At 37.0% G+C, this 13301-nt stretch overlaps 1 protein-coding gene across 2 annotated transcripts; it reads right to left on the bottom strand.

Annotated features, from left to right (window-relative positions):
* Positions 1 to 1012: 1012 nt before the first annotated feature.
* Positions 1013 to 9904, bottom strand: RAD51AP2 (RAD51 associated protein 2). Of its 2 annotated transcripts, none has more exons than XM_053380921.1 (4): positions 8569 to 9904; positions 4337 to 7143; positions 3662 to 3763; positions 1013 to 3034 (listed from the first exon to the last, which is right to left on the bottom strand). In XM_053380921.1, the coding sequence occupies exons 2-4, from the start codon at positions 7104 to 7106 to the stop codon at positions 2916 to 2918; spliced, it is 2991 nt and encodes a 996-aa protein (XP_053236896.1). In that variant the 5' UTR covers positions 7107 to 7143; positions 8569 to 9904; the 3' UTR covers positions 1013 to 2915. The 2 variants fall into 2 exon arrangements, with proteins under 2 accessions (XP_053236896.1, XP_053236897.1); XM_053380922.1 differs by having other exon boundaries at positions 4337 to 7138.
* Between the last annotated feature and the right edge of the window lie 3397 nt (positions 9905 to 13301).

The following is a 13301-nucleotide window of genomic DNA, read 5'->3' as shown; positions in this document are numbered from 1 at the left end:
TAGGAAAAACAACCTCATAACAAGCCAATTTGGAGCTAAAATGCAGCTGAGGGTGGGTAGCCAGGGGTCAGCAACCTTTTTCAGCAGGGGGCCGGTCCACCGTCCCTCAGACCATGTGGTGGGCCGGACTATATGGGGGGGGGAATGAATGAATTCCCATGCCCCACAAATAACCCAGAGATGCATTTTAAATAAAAGCACACATTCTACTCATGTAAAAACACGCTGATTCCCGGACCGTCCATGAGCCGGATTGAGAAGGTGATTGGGCCTCATCCGGCCCCCGGGCCTTAGGTTGCCTACCCCTGGTGGTTAGCCCTTTCTCCTGCCACTTTTCTAATGAAAATGCCCCCAACTATTCCTCCCCCCCATGAAAGTACCAGGTGTATGTTTGCAAGAATTAAATATATGCCTGGAACCCAGAAAGGAAGTTGTTTAAGGAAGATTTTGTTGTGGCAAGGTGGTCTGTAGGAACAGATTAAACATACTCCCTTTCTGCTGTCCCCACCCTGTTCCAAAGCTGTTTTTCCCTAAATGCAGTTGGGCTTGTGCTCCACCTGTTTATGTGTAATGTGTAGCTCCACCTTCAGCCTTATTTCCACAAAGTGAATGAGCATAATGCATATCTCTTGTGTCCCTCTTCCCACTGATGCCAGCAGTTTACACCCACAATTTACTGGCATAAAATCTAATGAGGAACAGAATATATAATAGATGCTTTATATAGAGGGTTTAGATGGTTGCTATATTCTTCTGTTTCAGATGCCATTGTTGAAATCAAAAGGAAACATCCTGCCAAGGTCCAGAGATTCAAAAATAGCTTGTTGTTGCATAATTTGTCTTATGCAGCTGGTGTAATTTTGCATAATCCAATTCTCCTTTATCTAAAATTGATATTCAATCTGCAATTAAAGTTCTACATTCCAGTCCTGTTACATAGCTTAGGACTTGCTCTTTGTTAAATTACAAGTACCCAGATATTTGAAAACACTGAAGAAATAGAAAAGAACAGTTAAAATTGTTAAAATCCTTTATTTCGCTCTCAGATCTTAATTAGCTGTCTTATTTGGTGTTACCATTTTTTGCCATTGTGTTTTATTTTGGTTTTTGCTAATGTTTTATTTAAAAGATAAGTCAATCTGACTGAAAAAGAGAGTTAGGTAATATGAGCAATTGCAGGCTCAGTTTCAACATAACATGCTTATGTAAATAGGAAATTTCAATATCAACTTAGTGCAGTAACTACTAAAATGCTTATAAAAGGGCTTAATAACAAACATGTTTACATTGAATCACCCATAACTCCAAAAAACATGTGAACATAGACACCATTAATCAACTGTTTATCATAATTCCAGTGCTAACAGTTGGAAGTTACATAACACACTCTAGCTGTGACCCAGTGTTTAGGAATCACTCAGTAAACTGGTCTTAAACACAAAGCAAGGTAAAGTAAGACTATTTAGCTCCTATGTTTCAATGAGACAAACAACGTGATTGTTTTGGAACTGGGTTTGAAGTTATTGGTTCCCATCTAGTTAAAGTCACCTGTGCCTAATAGTGCACTCCTATTCATGTCTACTCAGAAGTAAGTCTCCTTTAGTTTAATGCAACTTACTTCTGAATATACATTTATGGGATTGCACTGCCTCACTAAAAACAACGGAATAAGTTACTCATTCACAACTAACTTTGGTCCAATTGCCTTTCGGATTTGATCACAGATAATACAATTGTTAACAACTTTGGTGGCATGCTGTGGCAGGGAAAAGACTATCTATTAAGTTTCTGAGATTGGCAGCAGCTGGGAAGGGGAATGGGGTTGCCCATTATGTGAATGTTAATTGTTAATAGGAAGCAATTCTCTTTATTTGTCATTGGCTTTGAATATTCATGAATTGTCAGCTAAGCCACATATGCAACTAAATGTGTGATCCTTATACTAATGGCATGTGCAGTAAAGCAACTCTATAGCACCCTGTCATCCCAAATTGAGATATTCTATTTATTTGGATTATAATAGCTCATGGAATGCCCAAAGGTGAGCAAACAACAACCTTTACGAGAATTCTTATAAAATGGGGAGAAACCCTCAATATGAATACACTGCTAAATCATTTGCCAGAATATGAAAAGTGGGAAAAGTGAATACAATCTTTTTTCCCTTCCATTCTCAACTCTGTGACAGGTAGTAGCTCCAAACAACAATTCAGTTGTGCAGAGATTCTAATATGCAGTAGCCATGCATATAACCTAGTGTTGTGCTGATCAAGACACAAGTTCTCTTAAGAAGAATATATGAATATATTAAAAAAGGAAGGCTATGGGTTCTTATCCAGTGAAGTCACTTCATTGTCACAAGGATGTCTGCTTATGCAACAAAGCTTCTCCCCCCTCTCCTCCTCCCCTGCATCCCCAAAACCTGTTCTGGGGCTTCCCCAACCCTCCAAAGCAGATTATGGGGGGCTATGGGGATAAAAGAAAAAGTTATGTTGTGCCACAGGAAGTCCTTGTGTGAATGACATGACTTTAGATCATTATTGACCAGTGTATTCTATAATGCATTAAAGCTGATCTATATAATTAAAAATGGCTGATTATTTAATAAAATGCTATAAGCTGCTACATTTTGTTAGTGTACTTTAAGAAATGAGAATAGCTTAACCAAAGATAATGCATTGATCCAATGAATTTGCATCATATTAAATATGAAAGTTTAGAAATTTCACAGAATCCTTATAAAAATAAATGCTGTAAAACTACATTATGAAGCACTCATATCATAGTATATCATTGTACAGGACTTTTATTATTAAAACCTTTAAAACCAAAAATATTTATAACATATATATAATGTACTAAAAACTGTAAATGGTTTTGGTTCAAAAGTGCTTTTTAAAACATGGTATATTGAACTATTTCAAATATGGATGAAGTTGTTTTGGCTTAGCTTTCTTTGATAATCCAACTCTTAAAGGACCACAACATGTTTTAAGAGGCTGTACTCTTACAATTCCATCCAATAAAAAATCTCCTGTATAAAAAGATAAGAAACTGCATTATGAAAACTGAAAGCACTTTGTATGTGTATCTCTGTCTCACCATAGTTTCTCATTATGAGAGTTTGAAGTTTTTCTTAGTCCAAGCCAAATCAAGGCTGCAGAATTGTGAATACCACCACAACAATAAATATATGTACATTTTGGTGTGCATCATAGGCATCTATTGTATAGTATCCAAGAGAAATAATACAATCTTCTTCTTATCTAGATCAAACACTGATATTGTAATTTCCAACATTAATATTGTGGTGATAAATACAATTCTTACATACTATATGCATTAGTATATCTACAATATTATTGCACATATACAGTCCAAGTTTCCTAGAGTAGCCGGTACATAAACAGATTCATGCAGCAATTCATATAACTGTACACAAACACTTATATTTACAAAATTGTGCTACGGAAATATAGTACTGCAGAGGGCTTGACTGTTCTACACGTATTATACATATAATGTGCCTATTGCTTGTGTATGATTTTGAATATAATTAGCCAGGCTGTCTTTTCCCATCTACTTGCTGTGATTTACATTGAAAAATAAATATAAGGTAACAACTTTTCTATGGTAAATAACTAAAATCAGAATAATTTACCTCTTTCATTTCTTAAACCACAGCTTCTTTCTTCCATAAATGTATGAGGCACAAATGCTGGGCTCCAAGTGAAAGGTTGTTTACAAGGAGAATCGCCATGTTCTTAAATGTAAAAAATAAACTCACAATTAGTATTATATTTATTTTTTAAAGTTGAACTGGTGTTTTGCTCTAGCAAAACAGATGCTAGATAACCTGCTAGATAACCTTTTGATGCCTTTAACCAGTTATCATGACCAGAAACAGCACATTGAATCCCTGGACAGCTTCCCCCCCCCAGTACCCTGACCCGGACCACTCCTGATGCCTACACTTCATTCCCCTATATTTACCATATCTACTCAGAAGTAAGGACTCCTGAATTACTCCCAAGTAAGTTGGGATGGGAATGCAACTTTAGTGTCATTCTGTAACACTGTTGAAATCTTAAATGGTGTCCTTCAGCCACCTGACACTGCTGCCAGCTGTCACTTCTGCCAGGTAAGTTGGCCTGGACCAATAGAGAATGGGTTCCACCAAAGCCCCTCAAGCCTGAAACCAGCCCTACTAGTTACCTTGAAAATGTAATCTGTATTAGCACATTCAGAAAGGTCTGACACATCCTTTCCCTCTTGATTCACATGCAACAGAAGGCCAATTCAACTATGTGATCATACTGCATAATAATATAGTTACCTTGAGAGGGTGCATAGAACATTTCTTCATCTGTTACACTCAAAGGACAGTGGTCATGTGGTACTTCTTGCTCTCCAGGACTTTTTATCACTGTGTTCTTAAATAAACTTTGTTCATCCTTAGTTGGCTTCATCCCAGTTGTATGCTTTACAATAGTACTGTTCACAGTACTACCAGTAGTGGTGAAGGTCGCATTCGCTTTATTTTCAAAAACATTTCTGGAGTCTTCATCTAGTATGCTGCCAGAATGATTAAATACAAGGGGATCTTTCTCCAAAAAATTTCTTTCCCCACATTTCCACATTTCTTTTTCCACATTTTCCTTACTAATTTCATTAAACATGAAAAGCTCTTCCAGTACCAGATCAAATTGATTTTTCAGTTCAAACTCGTGTCTGCTTTTAATTTCAGAAGATAAATGCTTTTCTGTGGCATCTTCAAAATGGGCTTGTTTCATTGTGCATGAAGTCATTGTTAATGTGTCTTTAGAACTAACCCTTTCCCCACATCCATAATTGAAACATAGCGTAGTTATATTCTGAGGTTGATTTCTTTTGCTTACATAACTCTGCTCAAAAGTTGAATTTTCTTTCTTATCCACATCTTTGGTATTTTGTTTCACAGACACTAGCTCTGGATTATGTGTGCTGTTTAGTAAAATACTTTTTTGAAGCAATAAATTCAGATTTTCTACTTTTTTAACTATAGGATGTTTCAAGTTCTTAGAGATTCTAGAACTACAAACAGGGTAGTATGGTAAAACACTATTATTAGTTTCAAATACAAAGCCACTTGGTTTTCTTCTTTTTCCATGCTGGGAAATCTTGTAACGCTGAGCTTTGACACTCACTGGTCTATTTTGATCTATGCAAACATCATAGGAAACAGTTGAAGTAAAATACTGGTCATCATTATATTTAAGTACATTTCCAGAATTAAGGCCATTAATAGGGAAGTGCATGTTGTTGTCTTCACATGTGTGCCTTTGACTATTGCTGTTTATATCTTTGGGATACTTAGACTTTTTACTTTTGCTTTTCTGTTCCAAAAAAGGATTGCAAATTGTATATAACTGATGGAGAACACAATTAGAAGTCAATGTATCAGAGCCACTGCAAGTTATTCTTTTATCAGGAACAAAATATCCTTTGCTATCTTTTTTATTATTTTCAACATTAAAGATCACATTTCCTATAAATGAAATTTCCTCTGAATCAGTACTGAGGCAAATTTGTTTATATGTGTCAAATGGAAAAAAATTGACTTTCATTTCAGTAGAACCACAGTCTTCACAATTACCATTCCTTGTTTTGTTCATCATTGCTCTGCTACAAGTTCTTATATATTCTGGGACACATTTGCTTTTGCTTGTTTGTGCTTTGCTATGTACTCTTGGAATAAAATGAGAAGCTTTAAATTTTTTAACAGGAAAAGCATTGTTTTCATTGAAGAATTTTCCAGTTCTCTTTTGTATATTTGGTTCCATTGTACTCACCATTGGAAGATTTGATTGTTGAATACTGCACTTCCCAAATTTGAGTGGAGCTGAAGTCAAATAGTTAAATAGTCTGAAGTTTGCTGACAGGTTGTGCACTGTAGGACTACACAACCTTCCCCCCCATAAAGTAGAGCTGTGAAAATCATTCTCTGGGAAAATGTGTTTGTTAGAAATTATAAGTTGCCTTGCCATTTGTTCTTTTTCATTACCAGCTACTGAAAAGCTACCATCTTCTATGGTATATCTGGAAAATTCAAAGTGTTCCATGGTACTGGTGCCATTGGATATTTCCCTTTGTTGGGTATTGAGCAGAAAAAAATGGCTGAATATTGAGGCATTCTTTTCAACTGCAGTGCTGCAATCATGTAAAAATAACTCAAAAGCAGCACATTTTACTAATTTGGTATTTACAACTGTACGGCTTCTTGAATAAGATATATACATGTGCTTATATACTTTGTTCCTTCTTAAGTTAGTCTTTGCCAAGGCATTTGTTTGCTTTTTGCGGAATAAAATATTTTCATCCTCACCCACAACATTTTTATATTCATATAAGAACGATCCAATGTTTGATTTTCTCTCTTTCATGAAATTGCCAGCTAACAAACGTAGCAGTGGGATTTTGTCAATGATGCTTCCACCATCTGCAACTGGTTTGGGAATATGGTTTTTTTCTCCATGTACATGAAGACAAGCTGTGCCATTTTCATTAGTTTGAAATGCTGGCACATCTGTAAGTAAATATTCTAGTCTTGCAACAATATTTTCTGCCAAGATGTTGTAAGAAAGTATATTTACTGATGGTAACTCAATCTCCTTTGAAATGTTGCCACTGTCTATTGATTTTTCTTTTTCTTTAGCAAAAATGGTCCAAGGTTTTGGTTTTGTGACCAATGAATTAATATTTTCATTAAATTCAGAACCAGAATCTTTTAATTTGCTACAGTAATCATTTTCAAGTGCCCATTTTTCTATGAATGGTGTATTTCCTAACAATCTGGAATGCAAATGGGCATTCATAAAATGTAGATCCTGTCTTAAGCTGGTTTTTGTGCTGTTTTTCTCTTGCAATTCCAAATCATTTAGACTAAAATCCCAAGATCCTTCAGGAAAACCTAGATGTGTGTCTGGTGATTTCTTATCTGCATAGCATAAACTTTTTAGCAACTGCCTCTGCTCATTTGAGCTCACTTGACTATCTGTTTTGAGTTTCTTTGGCCATGGTTCTTCCATCTCTTCTGATATGGATAGCAGTGCTTGTAAACTTTCCATATTCAGTTCTGAGTAACAAAACTTGATGAGAGCTGTTCTGAAATTTAAACCAAATTATAATTAAAATTATGCAAAGTATTTGTGTATTTAAAGCATTAGCAACATACATTTAACAAAATGCATTTTGAGTAACATGGTGCTCTCTTACTCATATTTATCATTTTTCCATATGAGACAATAGCAATGACATCATTTTCATTTGATCTCCAGTTACCATAGGAGTGTGTTAAAAGATGAAAAATATAATTACAGAGCTTTTAAAGAAAAGTACTAAACATAGTTACTTGGAATAAGAGGCCATACATTTAAAGTAAACTTATTTCCCCATAAATTTGCTTAGGGTCACAGCACTAGGTATGATTTATTCCTTTTTTTAAAAAAAAGCAGTGATCAGTATTTCAGACATTCAGCATGATAGGCTTTACTTCTCTGTTTACTTTTTTACATTTTAAGAACAGAAATATGCCGTAGTTCCAGTGCTTTTTTTCAGGGAGGCACTAAAGGGTTTGCAGTAACAGCACATCTTTTTTTTTATGTTAAAAAGTGTGGCACTGTAACAACTTCATGGTGAGTACCAGCAACTCTCCTTTTTTGGTTTAAAAAGTGTGACACTTACTGTAACAACTTCATGGTGAGTACTGGCACCTATTTTTCTCGAAAAAAAAGCCCTGAGTGGTTCCACCACTATTCATGAAAATCTTAATGTAAGTTTGGAGTGAGGGATATCCCAAAATACTCTCTAATGTGGAGAAAGCCATAGTTTTTGGCAATAAACAGAGGACACAGCTGCAAATAAAACATTTTATATGTGTTGTAAAGTGCAATATACAAATGTGACACTAGATGGTGTCAGTGAGCTACGCAAAATTCAATGTGTTTTTCAAAACTTTTTTTTTAAGCATTTCCACAGCGTTTTTTATATGTGCTTGGATTCCACCAGAGAAGGCCACACATAGTTCCAACATTGCAATAAAAATGGAAGAGAGTCTTCCCATTACTGATCGGTATAGCTATTATAGTAACCTGGAGTGGGCTAGAACTGCATACCCCATGTAGATGGTAGCTAATAGCTCTTGGTCAGTGTGGGTCGAGAACATCACCAGCACACAATGGGCACTGTTAACCACTTTCTGAAAACAGCCCCAAATATATTTGCTTAATTCAAATGGGCCCTCTGGCTGATATTGCTTTTAGCCATTCCCTGCATACTCCATCATGTGTCCCTACTTATGAAAGCTGAAAGAGTGCTTCTTCCCATGCAAATCTAACCCACATTTTGAGACTAACAGAAGGTCTCTGTTTCAGATATCTTCAGAAAGTCCTATTTCAGATACTTCCTCTATCAGGGGTGCAGTACTCAGCAATGGAAGAGAGGAATTTTTAGCTGGTTTTGGAACATCCTAGAGTAGCTTTCTTGGCACTGATGTTGAAGAATAGTATAAAAATGTTTTAAATACGTAACCTTTCACACAAATCAAGAGTTCAAGAATAACGGTGCTATTTCTCTTCAGTCACTGCAAACTTCTGATCCTTCCTCTCTGCAGTTTTGTTTTGGTTTTAAAAAAGAGAAATTAAAAAACATTTAATTGCATTGACTGGCTGAGGCATGCATTCTACAACGAAATAAAATGTCCTTGTACTGTAACAACATCAAGCAAGACATATTAAAACCATACTGGGTTGGATTCAGAGTAAGTGTGTTGCATTTAGTTCCTGTTCAATTCAATCGGGCAAGTTAGCGGTGACTAATTTTTCACATCGATTGCAATGGCACATAGGCGCAACTGTTCTGAAGCACAATCTTATGTGTGTTAATGGAAGTAAGCTTCATTTTCTTTTAATGGGGCTTACTCCCTAGTAAGTGTGTTTAGGACTACTGCCTCAATCCTGACCTAGCTCATTGGTTATAAATGAATTTAATTAATTAATTAAGCATTAATATTCAGATAGCATTTTAAGAAGCGGTTTCTGTGAAATTATTTGACCCTGAATTCTAGTTCTTCTGATAACATTTGAAAAGTAAACTGCTTGTCTGAAAACGAAATGTAACATTGTTGCACCACTATTTTTCTGCTAAACAAAAAATCTCAACAACATTTAGGGTGCCCTGGTTTTTACTTTTTGAAATACGGCAACTCTAGAACATCCACATTGTTATGTTACTGTGCTGAGGTAAAAAAAATAAGAAAGAAAGGAACAAGGAGGAGGGAATTCCACCATGGGGCATTCGTTGTAACACCTTCACTGTTCTCTGGGCTTCCACAGATTCTTGTTGTTAGCAAATGCTACTTGTTGCAAAGGGTGGCCATATTTCAAAAAGTAAAATTCCTAACACCCGCAAAGTTCTTGAGCATTATTTTTTAAATTTTTTTTAGGAAGGCCGCAAAACGTCTGGGTTTTCCCTGACATTTTGCCGGTTTGGCAACCCCCCCCCCCCCCCGACACCATTTTTACGCCCAAAAACCAGGACATGGCAGGAATTTTCCTGACGTATGGCAAGCCTCTTGTTGCAGGATCTGGGGCAATTTAAACTAGCTGTCTCCTCAGCCAGCTCCTTCTCCGCCTCAGAGCTGAGGAATTCAGCTTCACCATGTACTACGTCTATAAGGGCAATGGTGCAGCCTCTGAAGCAAGAAGAACAGGCCATGAATGAAACTCAATCCCCCTCAAAAAACCCAAAACTCAGTGGACAGATTGTGAGGAGGAACCTGCAAAAAATAACCTTTTCAGGCATCATAGCAATTTATTGTGACTTCTTGGCAGATGAGGCTAAGAGATTTGGAGCCCCCCCCCCCCAATTGTGACAGTTCCTGAGTAATATAAAAAATAAATAAATTCCTGAGTAATATAAATGTACCATGAAGATGCCCCCCCCCATATTAGTTTGTTGACTAATCTTTTTTTTTTCACGTAATGTGATTCTTTTTGCATATTTGTGTGCGTAGAAACTGAGATTGCATTACTTTGGAACGAGACTATCCCTTCCCTTTTTATACACAAAAGTTTGCATGCTGATGGTTCAAAACTGAGGTGCTATTATAATGTCGAGTTTGCTTGGTTATTTATATAGTCTCTGAGCATACTTATACAAACGGAGTTGGTTAGAGATAAATATCTAGAAGTGAACAGGTAATCCTGGTGTTGCGGTATACAGGAATTGTGGCTTTTAGAAACCATGTGTACTCTGAGGCGGCGGTGCCCTTTCTGGAAACAGCCAGACTTTACGTCGGTCTTACAAAAAAACTTCCAACTTTTATGTTCCTTCAGACCCTTGACCCCCGTCCTTCCCAAGACTGGAAGTTATGACCTTTCATAGAAAACAATAGCCAGAAATGAAAGATGGCACCTCTAGCTGTGGTCGAGCAACACCTCAGCCACCCTCAGGGGGTCAGCAAAAAGAGGGATTTTATTACTTCCTAACTGGAAGCCAAAATAAAAAAAGGAAAGGGGGGGCATAAAAGCACCCTGAAGATCCGTCTCCAAGCAATGACTGCTCAGATTATTATTTCTCTGTGTTTCTGTTGCCTCCAGCATGAGGACTCATTTAGGCGGGAAAATGCCATGAGGCGTTTGGCGACACAGGAGGAGGGACAGAAAATGGAGACTTCGCCCTAAACTGCAATCCTGTACACAGTTACATGGAAGTTAATCCTATTTAACTCAGTGGGGCTCAAATTCAGATTAATGTGAAACGAAGGCTCTTGTCCCCCCCCCCTTCTGTTCGGAAAAAAATTAAGCACAAGTGCCATCATGGGTTGGGGGTGTGGAGGGTAATCTTCCCTCTTTCCTCACAAAGAGAAAAGTTGTGACAATTAAGCATTTGGTTTCTATGTAGTTGTTTTTAAACACAAATTTTATTTTTCTATTATGAACCCCCCCCCAAAAAAACCCCATGAAACCTGACAGGAATGATGAAAAAATGTCAATATTTTCCCCCAATAGTGACCCATTTTTCCTTCATGTTTTTAGCGTCTTTTACTTCGGAGTAATTCTCAGTGGGACTTCCCCCCCAAAAAGTGGGTAGAAGATGGCCGTTGCAGTTGAGTTCTCCAATATTTCCCGCCTGGAAGAATCAGCTTAAAAGAAAGGCAGGCCTTTTACTTTCCTTCCATCTTCTCTGTCAGAAGATTTGTTGAAGGGAAACATGGCTTAGGCTGCAAGCCTTTGTCCGCTTACTTAAGAGTAAACCACATTGGACCTCTGTGGGACTTACACCTGAGTAAACATTTATAGGAAGGGCTGACTGGGGATTTTGACCATGTTACTATTGCTCACAGTTCCAAAAAATAAAGCTTCCCTGTTCTATTTTCTGCACCTGTTTTATTTATCTTTCTACTTTTGTGCTTCACGTCACAGTTTGAAAAGGGGTTGGGGTGGAACAGAGAGAACATGTTCATTTCTTTAAATTTAGTTTGGGACTCCCAAATCCCAAATTCAGCTGGTCCAGTATGTAATGTTTATTCACTTAAAACCAAAGATCATTGCATTAATCCCGAACAAATGGCATTCTGCTAAAATAAGTGCCCTCTGAATTTCATTAACAGTAAAAGCCATATCTAGCGCATGCCTGATCCTTTAGCGGCTCTCAGCAAAATGCTGTCTGTTTGGATCTGTTTGTGGCCGCATTTTTAATTTATAATGTATTAATAATGAATACGTGGGGTGTTTTTTTCATATAATACAATTCTGCATTTTGCTATTACCAAAGGTATTGTACAAAGCAAGTGGTTAAGGCATATGTCCTTAGAAACAGCTTAGCATCCAGTCGCAGAACCCCTAAAGGCTTTTTGCTGACCTAAGTGAATTAAAGAGGCTGTACCGCTAAATATGTGTGCTAAATATGTATAGTGTACAGATTGGAAGCTGTGGTCTCCTGGAAATGATGGGCTTATTTTCAGATCTCATGGCCAATAGTCATGGTCAGGGATGGTGGAAATTGGGAGTCCAACATTTGGTGGGTCATATTAGAGAGGGCAGGATAGAAATATTTTAATAAATTATACAGGGCAGGATAGAAATGTTCTAATAAATTGTACAGGGCAGCTTAGAAATATTTTAATAAATTAATAAAGCTATATCAAGGAATGCTCACAAGCTGCATACATGCCGTTCCCATCAACAGCGCTCCATATTGTTGTATGAATTTTGTGATAAAACACTCTTAGATTTGGACCATTCCTCCGCAAAACAAATTATGTGCCACTTTGGAAGGCAGGGCAGGATATAAATTCAACAAATAAATATCATAGGGGTTCTAGAAAGAAATCAAACCTGCATGAAACAGCGTCCTACGTAGCAATGCAAATTAAACTAAGCAGGATTTTAAAAATATTTTAACTGAAGAAAAATATAACATACCCAACAAAAAATTCGTTGCAAAGCTTAGTCTTCTTGCACAATTTTAGGTCATATTGTTCTTGACAGAGAGACACGGTATTTTCATGGTGTTTATTCTGTGCTTAAAATTAATTTCTTCAATCAAAGTACATCACAATCTTAGGATTCATGTTTCGTTGCGCTGCTTTAGAAAGACCAGCACTGGTAAAAAGTATTTAGTCCGCAAAGTGCTTTTGGTCTGACGTCGTTTCTCTCAATGGGTTATGTTTGTACTTGCTTATGTTTGGATAAGAGAATAAACTTGAGGTATATCCTCTGGCCTGAACCCACAGATCATGGGGTATTCAATGTGCTGCTCCCCCAAGATGGGCTCACAATACCTACTGTACTTTTGCAAGGTTATCTTCTTCTTCTTCTTCTTCTTCTTCTTCTTCTTCTTCTTCTTCTTCTTCTTCTTCTTCGTCTTTATTAAATTTATATACCATCCTATACCTGGGGGTCTCAGGGTGGTTCACAGAATAAGATCAATATATAAAACCACAAAATACATAATAAAAATAAAAACAACCCAATAGGTCCCCCCTTGGAATGTCACATGTAGTTCCTTGGTAATAAAAGAACGTTCAACTGAATACCGTGCCAGGATTGGGCACATACCTAAGTAGTTTTTTTTACAAAATATTTAGTAAGTATGTAAGCTCTCTTCTGGCCAAATTACTTAATAAAATAAAAGAAGGGGGATCAGTTATTAGTTCTCGGAGATGAACGAGGATTATAGTCTTAGTGAAAGCCAATAAAGATAATTAAGTAGTTGAATTTTATCGCCCTATCTCCCTAGTAACAACTTCACTTCCATGT

The sequence above is a fragment of the Podarcis raffonei genome, chromosome 3 (genome assembly GCF_027172205.1).
Source record: "Podarcis raffonei isolate rPodRaf1 chromosome 3, rPodRaf1.pri, whole genome shotgun sequence".
Classification (NCBI taxonomy): Eukaryota; Metazoa; Chordata; class Lepidosauria; order Squamata; family Lacertidae; genus Podarcis; species Podarcis raffonei.
Note: the sequence above shows the minus strand (reverse complement) of the source record. Positions and strands in the feature narration are given on the sequence as shown.